This window comes from Pteropus vampyrus, unplaced genomic scaffold (genome assembly GCF_000151845.1).
Source record: "Pteropus vampyrus isolate Shadow unplaced genomic scaffold, Pvam_2.0 Scaffold240, whole genome shotgun sequence".
Lineage (NCBI taxonomy): Eukaryota > Metazoa > Chordata > Mammalia > Chiroptera > Pteropodidae > Pteropus > Pteropus vampyrus.
The window spans coordinates 1,769,457-1,792,472 of record NW_011889021.1 but is presented as its reverse complement, the minus strand read 5'-3'; the positions used below and the strand labels follow the sequence as shown (position 1 = coordinate 1,792,472).

Genomic DNA, 23,016 nt, shown 5'->3' with positions numbered 1-23,016 from the left:
CAGGCAGAATGCCCTCACAACCAGCCTGAGTGTCTTCTGAGAGGAAGAGGTTAGACTCAAGAGGCTCATCTCTTCAAGTGTCTTCAGGTGCCTTTACTGACAGCGTGTCTTTTAGTACTGCAGGATAATGTTAACCGTGTTGGATGAATGTCAGAGTGCTTGTTTTTCCAGTCCTTTACCTTGGCTCTTTGCAGGACTGTTTTGCCAATAAATTAAGCTGTGGAGTTTGCACAAGGGCAATAGGGAGCCACAAGTTTTTCAGTTAGGGAGTGACATGATCAGATATTTGTTTGAAAGGATCCCTTTAGTGGTGCCCTGGAAGTGGGGAGGGATGACAAGGCCTGGCTGGCTCAGATAATTAGGAAGAAACTCTACGATGTAGTTGCCACAATAAAATGTATACTGATGTTGTCATTAAATTCCTTCTGAATGTCCAAAGGGATCTCATATTCTAAATGCACCCCCAAATGATCAAATGCAGACGGGAACCTAATGGGGCACAAGAGAACTCTATTTATTTGGCCTTAAGTGGGGTAGCTTCTGGGGAACATGGACCCCAACTACAAAAAGCAGTTATATTTGCAGAAACAGAAAACTCTATCCTAAAATTCATATAGGCTCTTAAGGGCCTCCAAATAACAACAACAATAAAAATCTTGAAAAAAAAAGAACAAAGTTGGAAGACTCACACTTACTGATTTCAAAATTTGCCACAAAGCTATAGTAATCGAAACAGCGTGGTACTGGCATATAGACCAATGGAATAGAATAGAGAGTCTAGAAATAAACCCTCACATATGTTGTCAAACGATTTTTGACAAGACCATTTAATAGAAAAAGAACAGTCTTTCAACAAATGGTGCTAGGAAATTTGGTTATCCACATACAAAAGAATTAAGTTGGATCCTTACCTACCACCATATACAAAAATTAACTCGAAATGGATCAAAGACTTAAATGTAAGAGATAAAACCATAAAACTCATAGAAGAAAACATAGGGCAAAAACTTCATGACATTGAATTTGGCAGTGATTTCTTGGATATGACCCCAAAGGCCCAGGCAATCATAGAAAAAGTAGACAAATTGGATTTCATGAAAAATAAATTTCGTGCATGAAAAGACACTATAAACAGTGAAAAGGTAACTTATGAATAGGGAAAAATATTTGCAAATCATATATCTGACATGGGATTTATATCTAGAATACAGAGAAAACTCTTAAAAGTCAACAACAAAAGACTAAACAACCCGATTCAAAAATTGGCAAAGGACTTGAATAGACATCCCTCTGAACAAGACACATGAATGGCCAGTAAGCACATAGACAGGAGTCTTGACATCATTAATCATTAGGGAAATGCTATCAAAACCACAAGATACCACTTCACGCCCGTGACGATGGCTACTATCTAATAAAAATAGAAAATAACAAGTATTGGTGGGATGTAGAGAAATTGAAACCCTGTGCACTGTTAGTGGGAATGTAAAATGGTACAGACGCTGTGTAAAACAGTAGGGTGTTTCCTCAAAAAATTAAAAATAGTTACTATGTAATCCAGCAATTCCACTTCTGCATATACACCCAAATGAATTGAAATCAGTCTCAAAGATATTTGTACACCAATGTTCATAGCATCATTATTTACAGCAGTTAAAAATGTAGAAGCAACTCAAGTGTCCATCGACAAATGAATGAATAAACAAAATGTAATATATACATATAATGGAATGTCATTCAACCTTTAAAAGGAAGTAAATTCTGACATATGCTACAACATGGATGACCCTTGAGGACATTATACTAAGTGAAACAAGCCAGTCACAAAAGGAGATACTGTAGGATTCCACTTATATGAGGTCCCTAGAATAGGCAAACTCAGACAGAAAGTAGAATGGTGGTTGCCAGGGGCTGGGGAGAGCGGGGAGGGGCAATCGTTGTTCAATGGGTACGGAGTTTCAGTTTTGTAAGATGAAAATAGTTCTGGAGATGGACAGTGGTGATAGTTACACAATTTGAATTTACCTAATACCAATGAACTGTACACTTAAAAACGGTTAGGATGGTAAATTTGATGTTATATACCACAATAAAAAAAATTGGAAATAAGAAAAAGCAGGCGCAGCCCAACATTTCAGAACTGTCGTTACGACGTGGGGGCCCCCTGAATTAGTGTGAGGAAGGACTGTTCCCCGTGGAGGGGCAGTTAGAGACCTTAACTTCCACTGCAGGCCTCCGTCAGACAGACACCAACCAGCTCCAGCACCCCCAAAGAGAGCACCTGCAACGTTTCCTTCCTGCCCGCTGCCTGTTTGTAGGAATGGCCTGTCTATGGCAAGGTTCACACCCCTTCGAAGTGTCTTAGCATGGGCTCAGTTAATTAACCACTGTGCAGCCAGGAGAGGTGTTCAAGGCTGTCCCCAGGAAGAGCCAGAGAGCGAATGACCTGCAGTGGGGTAAGCTTTCTTCAATTATCCTCAGCTTGGAAGTGGTTTTCTTCCTGCCATACACCAGCTCAGCCTATACATCTCGTTATTTGGAGGCCCTGTTGCCTCGTTGTACCTCTGAGACAGAAGATCACAGAGTACAGAGTGTAGACCTGTCCAGAGGAGTCAGCTGACCTTTTTACAGCAGTCAGCTTAGTGCCATCTTAAATCTTGAGCAATCATGATATAAGTGGTGCAAGCTCATAGTTCAAGCCTGACCTTTGAGCAGCTGCAGAGAGAGAGACAGTCTGAGAATTCCTGCAATCAGCTCCAAGGTCCTAACACAAGGAAGTGAGTGCTCTGACTCAGGCTAAGGCCGAGGTGGGACATACCTGAGGGCCTGGGAATGACACAGAATCAGGGGAATGGATCTGGATTCAATGTTGCCCAACCTGTTCGCCTGATTTTTAAAAAGGGATTGGAGTTAAGGCCTAGAAGCAGGCTGATTGTTATCTGTAATTTGTCCTAAGATATTTGCTAGCTCTTTATTTTCTTGCATGGCTGGGAAGGAACGGGGTGGTCAGTCAATCTCAAGAATTATTTTCAGTTTTATGTCCCACATGTGAATGAAATCACATGGTTTCCAACCTTTCCCATCTGACTTATTTCACTTAACATGAGTATCTCAAGATTCACGCATGTTGTCACAAATGGCAGTATTTCATCTTTTCTTGTGGCTTAGTAATGTTCTATTGTATATATGTACCACATCTCCTTTATCTAATCATCTATAACTGAAAGCAACAAACAAACATGACAAATAAAGAGACTCATGGACACAGACTGTGGATTAGTGGTTACCAGAGGGAAGTAGGGGTGAGGTAGATAGTGGTAAAGGGGTCAAATATTTGGTAATGGAAGACAAATCTAATTTTGAGTGGTAAACACGCAATGCAATATACATACATACAACATACTGTTGAACTGTACACTTGAAACTTATTTGATTTTATTAATCAATGTCACCCCAATAATTTTTAATAATAAGAAAAGAATATACGAAGAATCCTTTTGATGTTGTATGACATGATCTGTGTTCAGAGTCCTAGAGACACTGTTGGAGATGGGGGCCTGCCCTAGGTGGACTCCACTGAAAATTAGAGTCAGGGTCGTGGTGCCCCACTAGGGACACTGCCTGACTGGGTGTGAGGGATCAGCATCGCCAGGCAGAACCCTCTCTTCCTGAGCTTCTGCCAGCCACTTGCTGGCCTGGGTTGTCTCCTCACCTTCATCGCTACAGCCTGGGCCCATGCAGGGCTGGAAGTCCTGGGTGTCAGGGCAGGGAACACTGAGGTCCAGCTGTGCCTTCAGCATGCGCTGCCGCATCCTCTTGCCTTTATCACAGGTGGAGGAGCTGCAGGCGGACCACGGGGACCAGTTGGAGTAGATGCAGGTTTCAGGGGTGTCATCTGGGAAGAGTATGTGACATGTTTTCCTTGGGAGCCTGTGGCAGCTGGGCCTGGCCCTCTCCCCAGACAAGCTCATTTAAGAGGCTTGACCAGCCTCCATGAGTCTGGAACTCCTGAAATGGAAGCAACCAGTCCCTTCCCTTTAATTATATTTTAGCGTTCTGCTAATAAATGTCTAAATAACCTAATAATAAGGAAAGATTCTCTTACTATCTCTTCCCCTCAACACATGAACGTTTTCATTCACGGTCCCTCATCATTTCCAAACAGGTGCGGGCATATCATAGGCAATTTGGGGAAGCACAGGTGTTTTTGGGTTGCTGCTTCATCTTCCCAGTGATGCCATACACAGGTGTCATGGTAAGAATAAGGGCAGCCCATGTTCCCTAAGCACTTATTATGCACCGACATCATTCTAAGAACCTTACATGTTTTATTTCATTTGATCCTTATGACAACCCTCTAAGAGGCAGGTTCTACTATTATCCCCATGTAATAGTTGAGGAAACTGTGGTAGAAAGGTGAGCTTCTTGCCCAAAGCCACAGAGGAGAGCCCAGGTTGTCTGGCTCGAGATGCTGTGAGAAAACTTGAACTGAAGCTATGGCTCTGCCATTCCCTCCTGACTGCAGGATCTGGGCTTCACTTTCCTTGCTGGAGTGGACGTACCCACACCTGCCTCACAGGCCAGCAAGAGCCAAAGCAGAGAGGGATCTGAGTACTGTGAAGCCTACGCAAATTCTATCTACGTAATCATTTCGAAGGCCCGATACTGTTAATACATATTCCAGGGTCGTACTGGCCTTAGCCTTACTTTGGATTTTCTTGCAAACAGAAATCCATAAAGATGGTTTTACCATGTCAAAGGATATAATATATTTGTGGCTTTTAAAACATGTTAGCAAATTGTTTTCCCAAAAGATCATGCCAATTTATGTTGCCACCGGCAACAAAGGGAAACGACATACCTTCATCTTTCTCTTCTGGAGCCAGGTCTGCTACAATATCATCCACGTTGTCAGGTACAATATTGCATTGTTCCCCCTGCAAAGGAATTTTACTTGGAGGGCTCACATTAAAGAATGGAATGTGTGGGGGAAAGATGAGGCCCTTCCTGTATACAAATCCTAGGCCATGGTGGAGTTCTGGGCCAAAATTTACAATCAGACTGACTGAAAAAGGAATGGCAAGAAACTCACAGCTTCCTTGTTCTTGACCCGTGGCAGACATTAGTAATCAATTGTGAGACTCGGGATGAAACCTATTTGCCTGGATCAAATCATTCAGTTGATCATCAAATTCCACTACTATGTTCATTTTGCTCATTTATATTTTATGAATAATTTGCATTCTAGAAGCCTTGGGAAGCCCAAGAATTCTATATCCTGGAATATGCCAGGGGCTCCACGATTCTAGAGCAGAAAGGGGTACAGTCTCTTTGCACTCCTGGTAGAAAAGTTCTGCGCGAGGGTGAGCTCTAACCCAATACCTTCCGGGCGATTCTCTCGATGACAACTCTGGCTACTTGAGTGATGGACCCGCCCTCTGGATCGTAAAAGGGACTCTGAGGATGGTCCAGACTGGTCAGGGGCCGGATTTTCTCCTGGGGAATTGTGGGCTTGTTGGGTGACTACAGTGGGGGAAAAACACAGACACAGAGAGTAGGAAATAAAACTGGTTAAAAACCACAAAAGCAATTTGATTGTAATGCGATCAGAACAAAAACCTTGACAGGAATTTAACAAATATAACTACTATTTATATTATGGAATTCCACTCATGCCATGTGTTGTGCGTGGAAATTTGTAGACTTATATTTTCAGATTCTCCCATGGACACAGTAGGATTATGCCCCGATGAAGAAGCCAAGTTTCAGAGTGATCGTCCCAGCTAGGAAATGGCTCAGCCGGGTTGGCCTGAGCCCAGAGCTCTTCCTACAGGACCAGGCGTCAGCAAACTTTTGTCTGCAGAGGGTCAGATGGTAAGTATTTTTGGCTGTGTGGGCCAAACCGTGTCTGTCCCAACGACTCAACTCAGCTGTTACAGTGAGAAAGAAGCCCCAGACGATATGTAATCGAATATGTGAGGCTGGGTTCAAAAATTTTATTTCAAATCAAGTGGTGGGCCAGATTTGCCCTACAAACCATAGTTTACCATCATTTGTTCTAGATTGTTCTACTATTGGTGTGCTGATGGCTCCAGATTTTGATGCAGCTGGTGTGCAGACCATATCTGAGAAACATCAACATTCAGGAGAGACTGCAAACTCCTTAGCCTGGCTGTCCAAAACCTTCGGAATATGGCCCAGCCCCTAATGTACATCGACTTCCTTCTGGTCCCCATTCTCATTCTCTCTCTCTCTCTCTCTCTCTCTCTCTCATACACACACACACACACTCACACTCACACTAACTCTCTCCTCTATGCATTTGCCTTTTGCCTGCTGTTCCCATGCTTACCTATAAACTGCTTATAAGCAGATTGCCTCTCCGTGCTCCCCTGGCCAGCTGCATGGACACTTTCTAGAGTCCAAATCAGACTGCATGTGAGCACATGATGATGAGACCATGCTGGCCTCCCCTACCACACTGTGATTTCATTCAAGACATAGCCTTGGCTAGACTCAGCTCTTGTCCAGGACCCCTAGAACAGGACTGGGCAAGGAGGAGGTGCTGGGCAAGGTTTGTCACCCGCCCCTCAAGGCGCGCACCTACCTCATAGGTCACTCCGCTGTCAGTGCCAGCATCCCAGGGAATCAAGTCTTGCACCACCTTCTGCACCCAGCCACAGTCCTTGGTGCACAGGTCCTCCGCAGACAGCCCCACGTTCCAGTCGGGGCTGGGGCCCATCATGGTCAGGAAGGACATTAAGTGGCGTGTCCTGTCCACAGAAAATTCAGCCGAGGGTGCTGCTCTCCTGGAAACCAAACACGGTGACCATTACACTAGGGGCCTCAGGGACACACACTCCGAAGGACATCTGGCCAGACCATGGCTAAAGGATGAGAAGCACAGAAGGAAGGCAGATTCTCAGTCTCTCACTGAGCTCTGCCTTTGGCCACAACTGTTTTACAGGCCTCTCTTCCTTGAGTCCATCCATTGGCCGCACATAGAGAGAACCATATGCTACTACCTTCTCCAGTTTCAATGTGTCCACAGCACTTACAGTTATTTATTTTTTTATTTATTTGTTTAGCTCTTTATTGACTGTCACCTTTCACTGGAGTGTAAGCTATGGGAAAGCAGGGCTTTCATCTGCCTTATTCATGGCTTATTTCCAGTGTCTACAACAGTGTCTGGCACCAGGTAGATGCTTGGTAAATGTTTCTGAATAAATGAGTGAACAAATACTCTGTGCTCTATGTGCTCCCAGCTGTGTTGTATGTTAGATGGTCTTTACAAATAAAAGCTGGCTAACAATGCCCCAAGCCTTTTCTTATATGTTCTCAGTGAATCCTCAGAACAGACCTGGGATAAAGATGACTGACTCCAATTTATGGATGAGGGAACTGAGGCTCAGAAGGATTTTGTAATTTGTCCAAAGTCACAAAGTGAAGTTGCAGGACAGAGACCACAAACCAAGTCCGTATTAGTTCAAGGTCAATGTTCTTTTTATCATCAATTTCTAAATCCTTCCCCCACCCCCTTTTCACTCTACCGAGACATACGTTGTGCCATGAAAGGGGGCGTCTCCCTCATCCCGCTGCCTCCATTGCCCTTAAGAGGCTACTTATAGCAAGGCCCTGACACCTACAAGAGGCAGTTCTTCAACCTGTCTCCTTGGGTTGCTGAGAAGAGGTCTTAAGAGTGGCGAGGGTTGTGTGAGATCAATGGTGGTAGTCAGAGACTTATAATCACTCAGCACACACTTGGTGGCAGACCCACTCCCATGGCAATCCTGCGGGGTTAGAATTATTATCCCATTTTATAGAGAAGAAAGCAAAGTGTATAGATATTCATGAACTTAGAGATAGTAGGGGTCAAGGTCTGAAGGCAGCTCTGCCTGATTCTACACCCCCAGGCTGCTAATCGTGAAGAATCCTTGGCTGGGGACCAACTCATCTGTTCAGTCCATCTGGCAGCTGGTCCACCTCAGCTGTTAAGAGTCCCTGTGTCCCTCTGTTGGGATCAGCTGCTTCTGGCTACCCTCACCTGTCCCCAGAAAGCAGTGACTCCAGACCTGGTTAGGCCCTGTGGAACTGGACCCCTTGGGTTCTGGCAGGCCAGATGGGATCAAACAATGAGCAGAGAGAGGGGGAAGCGTGGGTATGCATCCTGCCACCACCTGTTATAGCTATGCATCTTTGGACAAATTACCAAACCTTTCTGAGCCTCAGTGTCCAAACCTATAATATGGGGATCCCCATATCTCTACTCCAAAGGGTTATTCTGAGTGCTCAGTGAGAGAGCTTGTATACTGTACTTGGCCCAGTGCCTGGCACCTGAGCTATTAGTATTGCCATGATCCTTTCCCAATGTGTGCATTTTCTGGCATGTAGGTCAGTGGTTTTAGCAGCTTCTTTTAAGACCTGGCCTTTAGAAAAAGTCTGGGGAGCTCCAGCATTGCTCCCTAGGGACTAATAGGACATGGTCTGGGACCTGCCTTCCATTAAGAGCCAGACAGAGAGCACTGGCATCTGGGTGGGGCTGCTTTATCCCCCTACTTTCTTTGGCCCTTGGCCCCTGGAAGTCTAGCAGTGCCTTGGAGAACAGGCTTCCTCTTCCATTGCCATAGAGACCAACCACTACACCTATTACCTTCCCATCTCCCCAAGCATGTGGCTCTGGGTCAGTTTAGCTATTTAAAAATCCTGTACCCTATGGGTGACACTATTTATCATGACATCCTAATGGGATAAAAACAGCTCTGCTCAGGAATCCAGAGCAGGAGAAACCAAGCCACACCCCTCCCCCAATCCAACACGCCCTGCTGTTAGATGTAACCATCTGAGAACCTTGTGTTTTCCAAGGCCTTAGGCAAACCATCCTCTGCAAATGCATTTTGACCAGATCTTAGTATGTATTTCAAAAGGCAGGAAATTTGCAGTAACCAATCCCTGCACAAAACACCTGACCTTAGTTGGGCGATAAGGTGAATTTGAATCTCTAAGGGCCTGGGAGTGATTTTCTAATGTCTTCGGTTTAGCCCTGCTCTTTTCTCATACTCTTGATTAGACAATTCTCACTCCTCAGCCCTCAGCTTTACATAATGCATCCTGGGAGAGGCGCTTCTTGACCTCTCTCCAAATTGCTTAGGATGCCTTGTGTAACTTCCCAGTGTATGGTGAACTCACTCTTTCCTTGGGTGTCTTGTTTAATCTCCGCCTTTCCCCCTGGGTTCCTGTGGAGTAGGAACCATTTTTGTCTTGTTCGCTCCTGAATCCCAGTGCCTGGCTTAGAACTTGGTGTGCAGTGGATTCTCCTCAAATATTTGTTGAAATAAATGATTTAATCTAGGAAATGAATATGCAGCTCTTGTACTTCCTTTGACCTTCAAATGTAATTTAAAAATCAGCTCAAAGTATTTATTACTTCTGTAATAAAAATGCTATTTAAAATAATGAAATGAATAAGAATATATGTGAATTTAATTTAGGAAATGCTAGATATGATTGGATTTCTTTAATTTGTCCAACCCATAAAAAAAAAAATCGTATTCATCATGCTTTCTTATATGCCATATTTCCCCATATACAGTATTTTGTTAACTTGGTTTCGTTTTTCTATCTGGAATTTAAATTTTAATCAGTTTTTTAGCAAAGAGAGTTTATCTGGCTATACCATATAATAGAATATATTATAAAGCATGATAATTAAAATGATGTAATAGTTAAGATAAGAAAGAAATATAAATCAGTGGCACAGAGTGGAGGTCCCAGAAACTTTACATAAGGATTTATACAAAATTAGAGAAATATTATGCAATAAGTGGGGTTGGGTTTTTAATTGCAATTAAGAAATATGGGCTTCACATCTAATATCATACACTCCCCCCCCCAAAAAAAATCTAGTTAAATATAAAACAACCAGATCAAAGGAAAGAAGTCAAGTTTTCTAATCTGTTACAGAAATGTTATTTTTCTCAGCTTTGAAACAATCAAAGCAATCACAAAGGTAACAAATTGAATTACACATCGACTAAAAACATCTGTATAATGAAAACGACAGTATTAAATTAGAGAGAAAACATGACATGTTTGCAAAAAGACGTCCCTCTAGTGTGAATGACAAATGTTATTATCTACGGCATATACAGAGCTAATCTAAAAAAATTTTACAATCTCAATAAAGTTATGAACAGACAATTCACACCAGAAAAAATGAAGGCCAAGTGATGACACGAAGAAATGTTTTGTCTTTGTATTTTCAGAGAGGCAGCTGGTGTGTAGAAAGAACACAGGACACTAGAAGAGACAGTTAGATTTGAATCTTGGTTTAGCTACTTATTAGCTATGTGACAGGGTCTTTGACTCCACCTCTCTTTGCAGTTACTACGTCTGCAAAATGGGACCATCATCCTACCTACTCCCGTGGCTTTTTGTGAGGAACTTGCTTATCGTCACACATAATAGGACTTGGGAAATGTTAATTTTTTTCTCATTCATTTTTCTAAGCAAAACTTCCAAAAATACCTCAAAAGAGTCAATAAAGGATTTGTATGGTCCTTCTAGAGATTTACTATCCCGTTCTAAATTACAGATCCACACCAGCGAGACTCGGGTTACTGGTGACTCAAGTCCCTGGTAACTCAGGTCCCTGGTAACTCAGGTCATTTAAATGTTGAGTTCTGTCTCTCAGGGCTCCTCAATAGAGCTTTCGAAGTTGCAGAAACGCAATATGGCCACGAGAGGGCGTTCAAACCATGCACTAGGCATGCACTAGGCTGAAGTCCTGTGTGGGTGGGAGAAGGTTTCGGTGAGGTTCCCTGACTGGGAAAACTGTTTATAACCTGGAGGCATCTAGGGCTCCGGGTCCATCCAGCCGATAAGATCCTCTAGTCCAAGGCCAATTTTCCTTTACAATCCTAAGGACATCGATGGATCTGGGCATGTGATACAGGAGGCAGAGAGAGCCCTGTACCTTCAGCCCCAATTTGAGAGAAAGACGTCTCTGACCTTTCCAGGAACCATTGCTTGGGTGATTACGGGGAACCCGCCCGCCAGAGGCAGGATTTCTGGAGAGGGTGACCCTGTCTCCAGTTCACCTACCACTCATCTGTCTGGAAAACACAGGCCATTGTCTAATCAAATGTTAATTAAACAGAGTAGCTGGGGATAATTAAGGGGACTGCAGTCCTTATAGGACTCATTATAAGAAAGGGAATAAAAATTCTTTTAAAAAGTTCCAGTAATTCCTAGCATTCAGACTAAACCGGAGGAACTGGGTGGTGGAAATTCAGAATCGATTTTCAGGAAAACCGGGCATTTTCTACTCAGGCATCAGAGGAACTAATGGAGGATGTGGGATTTGTTCAGAATCTCTTTCCTGTCTCTACCTGCACCCTGGGCTGTCGGAGCCACAGCTTGATTTATTGAGCTAAACAAGTCTGCAGCTAATTTGTTCGTTCATGGCTGTCCTTTGAAAGCAGTCCTGTGGATAAAGATGACGATCATTGAAAAACAAGTCAGTTTCCACGGGCAGGACCCCACAAAGTAGGTCACCCTGGCCTTCCACTGGCCCGAAGGAGGGCAGAATCCCATTAACCTCAATTGAGCAGGCTCTGTGAGGAGGGGCAGGGCTGCGCCTGCAAAACAAAACTTGGCTGCATGGCGGCTTCCTAATTTGACTTCCTAATGAGATTTGGAAGAGGGAAGGGGAAAATAGGGTATGGGAATATCAAAGGAAAATAACTTTCATTTAACAGGCTGGTAGCGCTGAGTGGAGAGGGTTTGGGTGTTTGGGGGGTCTGAACATTTGCCATCAACTAATTCCACTGAGGTCTTAGGGAGTCGGAGGGATGAGTGAAGGGTGGGAAGGAGTCCCCAAATATTTTTTTTGATTTTTCAGAAAGTCTCTCCCATCTTAAAAAAAGAAAAAAGAAAAGGTTCATCGACTCTTTCATCCGCTTGGAGCTACGGCCTAGTCTCTTCTTTCACAGCAGCAAACTTCAAGGAACAGTTGTCTGTACCCACTGACTCCACGACCGCACTTTCTGTTCACATTTCACCCTGTGCAGGCTGTTCACCTCTCTCCTCCATCACTCAGCAGAAAGGTGTCTCAATAAGGTCACAGATAGATCTTCATGTTGATAAATCCAACAGGCATTTTGCAGCTCTAATCTTACTTGATTTCTCAGCTGCACTGGACACAGGCTGACCACTCTCTCCTTGAATGCTTACTTCGCTTGGCTTCCCCGATACCAAGCTTCCTTCCTCAATTTCTTTGTTATTCCTTTTCTATTTCCTTTGCAGGCAAAACCCTCCTCAGCATTAAATGTTGGGCTCCTTTGGACTCAGTCCTAGGCCCTCGACTTATTCTCAGGCCCTCTCTCATCCACAGCCTTGTCGTTGATTGTCTCCCACTCCTTAATGACTCAATGCAGAATTCTCTCGAGGTCAGAGCTTTCTAGTTAACTGTGTACCTAACACCTCCAACTGGTTATCTTGAAGGCATCTCCAACATATCCCATCCAGACCTGAACTCACGATTTTTCCCATTGAACTTCATCTGATGTTCCAAATCTTCTGAGAGGTCCTACCAGCTCATTAATTACACATCTTGGCATCTTTGCCTCTCTCATCCTTCTTATCCAACCTATCGCTGCAGCCTGTCGGTTTTTACTCCTACCCATTTCTCAGATCTCTGCAGCTCTCCATCTCTGCCACCACCCCAGCCAAAGTCACTATCAATTCTCCCTCATGCAACAGGCTTCTCACTGGTCTCACCTCAACTACTCTTATCCTTTTCATAATGGAGCCACAGTATTGTTACCGTTGTTGTTTTAATCTAAGTCTGATCACGTCGTCATCTTGCTTAAAACCTTTCAATGATTTCCCATTACTCTTAATGCAAAAATCAAAATCTTTAATGTTGCATGGGTTGGCCCCACACCAAGCTCAGCTTCGATGTCTGGATATGATCATACCATGACCCGTTAGTAGTTTATGCTCTGCTTCCTCCTCAGGGCCTTTGCACATGATGGTCTCTCTAGATTTTCTATAATGTTCTCCCCTTGCTTTGCTTCTTTACCTAGAAAACTCCTATTGATTCCTTAACTCTTAGCTCAATTCCCATTTCCTCGAGGAAGTTTTCTCTGACCCCCAGGTTGGGTTGGAGTCCCAAAACATACACTTTCATGGCATCTTATGTCTTTATGTCATAGACATGTCACATTTGTCATCATTTAGCTAATGTCTCTCCCCAACTAAACTGTAAGCTCCATGAGAAACTCTGCTCATCATTGCATCCCTAGGCACCTTCGCAGTATTTTTCCTTTGGAGATCCCCAATTAATGTTTGTTGAAATTAAAATGTTGTGGTCATTCTTGATGGAGGGACACAGAGTAAATGAAAGCCAAGAGTTTGTTTTATTTTGTTTTGGGGTAGGAGTCAGGCAATTTGGTGTGGTCACACTGCTAATTTCATGATGATCAGAAGTCTGATTGGCAGATATATATGTCTTGATTGATTAAAAAATGGACAATGAAAGAATTGTTAATTAGAAGGAACTTGTTGTAGTGAAAAGTGTAGGCACTGGAGTCAGCTGGATATTGTTGGAATTCTAGTTCCTCCATTGATGGAGCTGGAAGTTGATGTTGGACCCATCATACAACCTATGAGCCTCAGTCTCATCATCTGTAAAGTAAGGATCATAATCCCTATGGAGATCGTTATGGGGTTAGTATAAGGATTGAGTGGCATAAGGAATGTAAGTGCCTAGTAGGGTATCTGGCACATAGTAGGAGCTCAAGGTAAAAGGATTTCTGTCTTTCTTCCTTTTCTCTCTCCTTCCCTTTCTCTCTCCTTCCTGAAGCACCTTGCTTTGTATTACATCTTTCTAAACCCAGACTCCTTAAGGGAAAATGGTATAAAGGTTGCTTAGTGGTATAAAAATGGGCATCTACAAACTCTGTGGCCTGAATGTCCCCGACCCTCTCCTGGCCTTAAGCCCCTGCCTGCTTGGAGGACCAAAGGTGAGGAATTCTTCATGGGTAGGTTCTGGGAGCCTGGGAACTGGGAGAAGCTGAAGAGAGAGGCTGAGTACACAGGATTCAAGGTGGACCTTTTCTCTGACCGATGTTAATTATGCAGTGGGGGCTGAAGGCCTTTGTGAATCCACATGAGTGTTTTCTGAGATCCAGAGCAAGGCTTGGAGATCACGGCAAGCTAGTAAAAGCCCCCTTGCAGCCAGCTGGGCTGCCCTTGGTCAGCTGTCCTTGTCCCCTCTTGCTCTCCTTAGGCCTCCACTCAGAGTCTCCGTTCCACCCACACCTGGACCACCTACACCAAGGAGCATCCTTCCAGACTCAGTCCCCTGGTGCCTCCTGCAAAAAGACCTCATGACCTCTCCCCAGCCCTAGATCGGCTTGTGTCCCTTCTCTGGGGTCCCAGAGCCATTCATATTCTCATCATAACACTTATCCCCTTGGAGTGTAAAGGGGTACCATGGTAACATTATATTATGTGATTTCTGTGTTTATGGTGCTAATTGGACTTGTGCAAAGGGTGGACCTAGGGTGGTAAAACTCTGTCTACCATCTGTCTCCTTCATCTGGGCCTTCCACAGGGTACAGGCTGTGTGTGTAGGGCTGGTGCATAGGAGGGAATGAGCCATTAATTTGCTGAATGGTTCAACAGGTAGGCACCAGGTGCCTGGGAATAGCTTCCCTGCTCCCAGCTGGTCACATGTTGGTGCTTCTCCTCGCTCAGCTCCTGCTACCCCATTCCGTGGGGTCTTCCCTTTTTTTGAATGTCCTGTACTACCCTTCCTATCATTTTGAGTTTCCTATTCTGCACTGAGCAGTATCTCCTACATTCCCCATGTGGTTGCCATCTTCAGCAATGCCATCGTTAGTGGACACAGACTGCTCCACCGAGGGGCTAGCCAAGCCCTTCTTCATAAACCGTTTTCTTGTGATTCATTGGGAACTTCATCTGCTCCAGGATTCGCATCCACAAAGAATAAATGAAATCAAGGTTTGTTCAAGGAACTTCATGGGATACAGGGTGGCCGGAGTGAGGTGCAGAGTAGGGAGCAGCAAGACGTGAGCCCTGGGCAAGAGGAGGCAGGGGCTGAGGTGTGTTATGCTCACTGTGGCCTCACGAGGTGAACCGAAGAGTGCAGACTTGATCTTGGAGACTAAGGGAAGCCACGGAAGGATTCTAAGGCAGGGAATCAGTTTTGGATTCTTTTTAATAAAAGACCTGTCCATTGATCTTGTGCATCTAGGTTAATACACATTTGAGATGTCAGAAGTAATACCCCTCGAAGGCATAACTGCCCTCAAGAAGCACATAATCTTTTTAACTATCCTATAATCTAATCCCCGCCTTGCTTCCTCCCACCTCCATAAAATCTTCCTTATGTCCCTGCCTTAATTTCAAATACATAAAAGAAGTTGCAAAACTTATTTTCTGGAGCATTTGAGATCTTTCTCCCTAGCATATGTCATCAGTTTGGCACAGATAAACTACTATAAAAATTCCCTACAGGTTTGGACATTTCTTACATTAACACTGTCTATCTGTCTGTCTGTCTATCTATCTGTCTGTCTATCTATCTATCTATCTATCTATCTATCTATCTATCTACTATCTATCTATCTATCTATCTATCTATCTATCTATCTATCTATCTACTTATCTATCTATATCTATCTGTCTTAAAAGATCTCTCTGCTAACAGTACGAATGAATGAGGGATTTGATGGGGCAGACCGTAGAAGAGGGAAAAATTGAATTAGTCTAGGTTAGAGAAGATGGTGGCTTGAGCTAATGACAGGAGAATGGCAGGTGAAGACTGATTTGTGAGATACTAAGAAGGAAGAAATCAATAGGACTTAGCAATGGGTTGCATTATGGATATGATGAGTTCAAGGTCCATGTGGGCCATTCACAGAGAAGCGTCCAAGAAATTGATGGATGGATTTATCTATCTATCTATCTATCTATCTATCTATCTATCTATCTATCTATCATCTATCTACCTATCATCTATCTACCTATCATATATCTATCTATTTACCAACATACTTACCTGGGGGAGTAGTAGTTTTGGTAGCTATCAGCATACCCCTGGTCACTAAAATGCATTCCTGGTTGAAATCTCCAGGAAATAGAGTAGACAGAAAAGACATGGGGACTGAGAATGAAATCTGGGTAGACTTGGCTTTCCATGAGGTGGACTTGATTAGAGTGAGTACACCTGTGTGCTTGGAGGGCAAATGTGTGTTCAGCCACAATAGGAACACATATCAGTTAACCATTACGTCTGCTTTGGTCATCTGCAGTGTTAGAGCCATCAGGGGGAAAGAGAGACCAAGCCTGCCTTCCCGAGAAGCTAGGCACACCTGTGATACTCCACACATGGGCCATGCACCTTGACTGTTTGTCCATCTAAGAGGTACTGCTGACTTTAATGACCTAGCTGGCTTGCAGTGGCCATTATGTGGGTGTTTCCAAGCACAAGGCTGGGACGGGGCCTGGGCTGGGACAGGGCCTGGGCAGGGCCAGGGTCTGTTTGTTACTTACACATTGAGAGGCTGCCAGGCTGGCCACTGAGCTTTGGCTTTGATGACGGTAAGGACCTCATCGCTCTGCAAAAAAGAGTCACAGATATTTAGTGAGGAAAGCTGGACTCATGGGAACGAGAGGGCTTTGACATGGTGACACTGTCTGCCTCCACTCACTTACCTGATATTGAGGCTCTATCTGCTTAGATGTAGGAGCCATTCCACCCAAGGGTGGAAAGCCCTGGAGCCTTGGCAATCCCAGGAGGTGGGGCTGAGTGTCCAGTGTGCCTGGTGTGTCCATTGAACCACACCTTTGGTTTCCAGCTCAGCCCATCCCTTCCCCCTAGATCCAGGCTCTGACTTGGACTCTGCTTTGGATGGCCAGACTTCCATATTGCGTCCAGCCCAGAGGGTTGTGGGCTCTGTGTCCAGGCACCGACTGGGGCCTGCTTCAGGCCATACTGTAGTAGAGACTGAAATGCACCCAACACCTGACTCCAACAAGTGTCAGCCCCAAGGCTGACACTTCTGCTGTTGAGACCCATGCCCTGGATCAGGGTCCCTTCATTATGGAGGCCAGAACGAAGCCAGGGGCCCACACCGCTGTGCAATTCCTGTTATTCTGCTCCATTTTGCTTTGGACAGCGTGTAGAACACCCTTAAAGTGTGGGGACCCAAAATAAGTTTTTGAGGAAGAATCTGACAGTTACCATTTTGAAAGAAAGCATGAAATTGTCATTGTGGGGGGAAATCAGAACTTTGTGGATCTCGCTAAACTTTACCTTGAAGTTTGTCTGGGTTCTTATTTTCAATTACACATTTAGGGTGAGGGGTATCATACTCTGCAAGCCTTCATACTTCCATAGCCCAAATTTGGCTTTGGCTGGGTGTGTTCCCCACAGCGGATTCAACTAGTCCTGGATCTGCCCCCCTCCCCTGACCTGGGCTCAGCAAATGCTCAGACATCACCATACATGATGCACAGAAAACCTGGAATGTCACTGGCTGGGGAAGGATGAGTTTCATTGCTGACTGAGCAGGTTCCGGATTTCTAGGAGGGCAGAGACTCGCAGCTCTGCCCCAGTCCTTATGGTCATACCTGGCAGTAGGTCCCTAGAACATATTTGGGATGAATTGATGGACTTCTCCTTAGTTGGATACCTTGCCCAGAAAATTCCACAGCCCTGAGGAAAGTGGAAGGAAGGAGGTTAGAGGTGCCTCAAGGCCTCCTGGTCTGGGGTTGTTGGATGGTGGGCCATCAAAAAGAGGGGACCTCAGCCAGATCCAGCTTGGCCTGGGAGCCTACAGATGTTCCTAGTGAGATGAAGGGCAGAAGTGAGGTCCACAGGGACAAGACATAGAAGACTTCACCCCCCACCCACCACCCCCATGGGAAGCTCACAGCCTCTTCTTGATCTCAGGCTTCCCTGGGGGTTCCTGACCAGAGGAAAGAATCTTTGGATGCATAGACACCTCACATTCACATGGCTGCAGGGCGAGCATTTCCACGTCCCAATCAAGCTGTTCACATTTCTCACGAGAGATTTCTTTATTTGTTGAGACTGTCTCCCTCATTCTTTCCTAATAAATATCTGTTGGATGACTGCGAGAAGCTGCCTACCATGAAGCCACATGCGACACAGAACCTATCTCCCAAATGCCAGCGCTGCATCTCCCTTGACCCGGGTTTCTTGTACTCATCTGACCTGTTCCCTGTCCCACACTGAGCTCTTCGTCTGACCCCAGAACCCTGCTCCTCCTCCAGTGGGCCCCGCCTGGGTTAGAGGCACGTCCACCAGACATGACCATCACCGGCAAACCTCGTCCTGCCCCCTCACAGCGGTCAGGTCCCAAGTCCCACTGAGTTCACAGCCTTAACATCCCTTACATCTCCTCACCGGTCTCCTTGTCTCCTGTATCTTCTTGCTCTTCCCCAACCCGCCTCCCTCCCCCCCCCCACACTGCTGCAAAGCAGACCATGTCCATTCTTCACCTAAACCTTTCGGCAGCTCCATACAATTTCCATGACAATTTCTTAATTCCTGGTATGCTTTTAATTTTTAATTCCACAATAATACATGCATATGTAGACAAATTTAGCATCATAGAAGCACACGATGTAAATGCGGAGCACTTTCCACGTTAGCATCTACCCTGCCTTCTGCCTCCTTCTCTTTCTGCAGAATGTTACAGTTTGGTGTGCATCATCCCTGACCTTTTACTACACACACGCGACTGCACGGGTGTGCGCACATCAGACACAGCTTTCCCCACAAACATAGCATCACACCAAATATCTTCTCCTGTAACATGATTTTTATACTTTTCTTTGATAATGAATCGTGGGAAACTTTCCATGGCAGTAGGTATAGCATCATAGCTTTCCTTTCATTGATGTTTAGAATGTTGGAGATCTTCAAATTCTGGTAAGACACGTCAAGACTCATAGAAAAGAAATCCAAGAAATGAGATCCTGTCTGATGACAATTGTTTTGCCATTGAAAAAAATGCTTTACTAAAAAGAAAAAAATCAACGTGGACGGAGTTTAGGTGGCTACCGAGTTAGCAGGCCTTGCAGATTCACCTGCATTACAAACAATCTCGATTTTCAAGTCCCAACTACTGACATGTCGATTTTGCTTTTGCAGTGTATAACGCAACAAAAATCGTTTGGGCCCTTAATTAGGGTTTATATGCAGTGATGAAATCCCGTCTGTATGTTTTCATACAGAGGCTCCAAGGATGGTGGGTCCACGTGTACGGGCATTAGACAGCTTGTCAATGCTGTGCTTTGTTTCACCGAGTGGTTCCACACCATCTGCAGAATCAACTGCTTATTGTTCCTTGTTTGTTATCATTCCTGTTACTCGACAAAATTCTTTTTTAAAAAGGAGCATTCTGTAAAATTTTATTTAGAAAGCAAAATATTTTTGTTGATGTATCAAAATTCTGGGGTAGAACCTAAGCTGTACAGGACTGGAGAATGTCTGGCTTGTTCGTGCCTGTGTCCAAGCACTGTGGCTGATTAGTAAATTTCTGAAAACACAAATCCACACCATTCCTTTTGACATATATGTAGAATTCCATCACATGAATGTTCTCTAATTTTTTTTTTAAGCCAAGATTACTGGTGCATATTTAATTGTTTCCATAAGTGGTGCTATGACGAACATTTGTGTATGTATTTCTATTTACAAACCCAAAGGTTCCTGTGTCATAGATTCCTAGCAATGATTAAAAGATGAAGCAAATTTAAATTTTTGGTAGGGCCTACCAATTTGTCCTCCAGATACCTGTCCCAATTTATACTCTAACGAGAATGTATATGCGCCCACTTCTTCGCAACTTTTGACACACTGGATTCTCTCAACCTTTTTAGTATTTACTAAAACAGCAGGCAGAAAAGTAGTGTGATTGAGAGCCCAAGCTCCAGTGTCATGCCTGAGTTCAAAATCTAGTTGCACCATTGACTAGCTCTATGCCCTTTGGCAAGTCTCTTGACCACTCTCAGCTTTCTCATCTGTGAAATGGGGTTAAAAAGAGTATGTACTTCATGGGATTATTAGGTGGACTAAATGACATATTTCATGCAATGTGCTAATACAGTGCTTATATCAGCATAACTATCAGCTACTATTTTTATTCTTACTTACATTCAGGTCAAGCTGATATTAGAATCGATTTGTACTGCTTGAGTACAGAAAGTGGAGGCCACGGTTGTGTCTACAAACCCACAAAGTCTCGGAGGAACTGAGGGGCTCAGGGAACCAATGATGGGAGGTTTATGTAGCCGGATGAGCCTTGGATGGGGCCACTGGGGCACTAGGCATTTTTCATTCTAAAGAATGAAGGACTTATATTCAGAGTAAGCAATCCAAATTGCAGACTTAAATGAAAAGCCATTTTAACAAGTCTCTAAGGCACAGGAAAGATCTTTCAACAATCCTTAGGGCCCTTATCCATCCTCCATAGGACCCTTTCCAAACCAAGTATTTCAGGGCATTCGAAGTTCATGCCTCGTTTGGATGATGTTCGCTCTTTTCCACAGATATGCCAATAAAAGAAAATAAAGAAAAGAAACTACAGGTCACTTGTCCATCTCCATGGGGATGAGTTCTTTTGGTAAACATATTGGGAAGACAAGACAGCTATACTCAGGTATCACAGTTACTGCTTTCAGGAACCGCATAGCTCCAAATAGGCCACAGGCTGAGCTCGGATCCAGAGGAAGGAGGGTTTGTGTGGAGTGGAAAGAGGCCTGGGGCTGGTTGGAGGCAGAAATCACATTGATATCAGGAGATACCAAGTCTCAGCAGAGGAGAGAGTAAGAATGTGAGTCTGGAGCGTTGGGGCGGGGGCTAGCGTTCTCACCAACCTTAGCCCACATGGACCCTCCCATGCCTCCCAGAGCCACACCCAACGCAGCTCCAGGCAGCTCAGCCATGCCCATGGCAAAAGGCCGGAGTCTGTCACCTCCCCCGTCTTGCTCGTCTCCTCCTTCTCTGTTCCTGCACCTTCCTGGATTCTGACCTTTTGCCTTCATCGTCCAGTCTTGACCCATGCCTGTTCATCATCCCAAGGCCCCCTTCGCTCAGGGAGGCTAACCTCCCCCACGATAGCATGTCCTGCCTCAGATCTGCAGTTTCAGAGTCAGCCCAGCCAACTGGCCTCTGCCCCCCAGGAAGAGAAATGGGATGCCATCCATAATCAGAGAGGGAAAATAATTAAAAGGAGTAGAAACAACAATAACAGAAAGAGTGATCTACTGTTTTTATGTGCAAGGCTCTTGCTAATAACCTTATATATAGTATCTTATTTAATCTTTATGGCACATTTGCAAGGTAGGTATCTGCTTTTTAATCCTCAGACACATTTATTTAGCCAAAAGAGTTACACAGTCAATGGCAGAACTAGAGTTTAAATCTCAGTCTGACTCTGTAGACCACACCCATCACCAGGAGGGTGGGGGGACTAGGAGACTAGGGGGGACTAGGGGGGAGAGTAAGCTGCAGTGCAGGGGGCCAGGCACGCTTGAAAGGTCAGGCCTCACTCCTAGCCCGTGCCCCTGCTGCTCTTAAAGGCATGTCCGAGCCTTCTCTGAGTGCTGAATATCGCAGCCACACTTAGAGAATTATCAGACAGTGTTCACCATACCGTTGGTATTAATGCTGTCCTGAGAACTGGTTTTGTTGAAGAGGGGGGAGCACAGGGTCTCTGAGTTGGAGAGAAACTGTCTACTTCTAAAAAGGAGGAAACCCAATGACACTAATTGCTCATGCAGTGATACATGCCTATGCACATAAGCACGCTGCCCATCATGCATTTCTGTGCAACCATCAGCTGGTTTCTTAGGAAAACCTTTGAGGATAACTATTATCTCATTTTGCAGATGAGGAAACTGAAGTTCAGAGAAGTCACAGGACTTGTGGAAGACCACCCAGGAACCATGATTCCAATACAGGTGTGTCTGAATCCAAAACGTATGCTCTTTCCACTTTCCCTGTCTATTCTCCCTCTCAAACTCTCTCTCATCCTCTCCTGGTTTTGCTTGTGTTTTCAGCAAGAGCATGGCTGCCCCTGGCTGACAGTTTTCTCCAAGGAGCCCTTGCTGTGAGGTGCAGGGTCCCCGGGTTTCCCCTGGAAGGGCAGCGCACGGCATTTTGCCTTAGGACCCCAATGAGCGCTGTTTAGTTCCACTTTTTTGCTTCTACCCTTTCCCAGAATCTCCACTTACCACCCATTAAAAAATATCAATCCTGATGGCTTCCAGCTCTGAAGGAGAGTGGAAAGTCATCCTTTGCTGAGAGTCCTGGGGATGAGTAGCAGGAAACGAGCCATTTTATTAGGTAATAATAGAGCTATAAACATCTTTAAAACCAATTGGGCCCAACAGCCCCTCCCATCATTTCAACAGGCTCTGGGTTTATTGGATCATAAATGAAAGCAGATAACTCGTATTCGGTAGTGCTTTACAGTTTGCCCATGATCTCATGTGATCTGTACTCTAGTCCCCGAGGTAAGCAAATGCATGGTCCCATTTCTAAGATGAAGTAACTGAGACTCACCTTTCTCCTGTGAAACTGTTCTGGCCAAGGTCACCAATGAGCTCTCCACTGCCAGTGGTCAGTGCCTACCTCTTAGTTTCCATGACCCCTCAGCAGCTCTTGATATAGCCGGTCACTCCTTCTGCCTTGAAACGCTTTCTACTCTGTGCTGGAACTTCCTGTCTTTCAATTTCTTCTCACCTCATTGGCCATCCCTTGTCAGTCCTCTGTGCTGACCCCTCTTCACCTTCGTCCAAACACTGAAATGCCCTGGGTTCAAGCCTTTGGTCATTTTTTCTACCCACACCGCCTTCGTTATCTCATCTTATCCCATGCCTTAAAATACTAAGTAAATGTACAACGATGGCTAATAAAGTTTAGTCTTCTATATCAACCTTGCCTCTGAATTC

General features: G+C 44.7%; 1 protein-coding gene across 1 annotated transcript in view; it reads right to left on the bottom strand.

Annotated features, from left to right (window-relative positions):
* The window catches only part of SPON1 (spondin 1), a 239,968-nt gene that overhangs the window by 8,059 nt on the left and 208,893 nt on the right, over positions 1–23,016 (bottom strand). Inside the window, exons 7-12 of the mRNA XM_011374183.2 lie at positions 16,582–16,646; positions 6,608–6,809; positions 5,383–5,523; positions 4,862–4,937; positions 3,713–3,895; positions 2,819–2,826 (exon numbers count right to left, since the gene is read on the bottom strand). Coding sequence (XP_011372485.1) covers positions 2,819–2,826; positions 3,713–3,895; positions 4,862–4,937; positions 5,383–5,523; positions 6,608–6,809; positions 16,582–16,646 — 675 coding nt within the window. The remainder of the gene's footprint in view (positions 1–2,818; positions 2,827–3,712; positions 3,896–4,861; positions 4,938–5,382; positions 5,524–6,607; positions 6,810–16,581; positions 16,647–23,016) is intronic.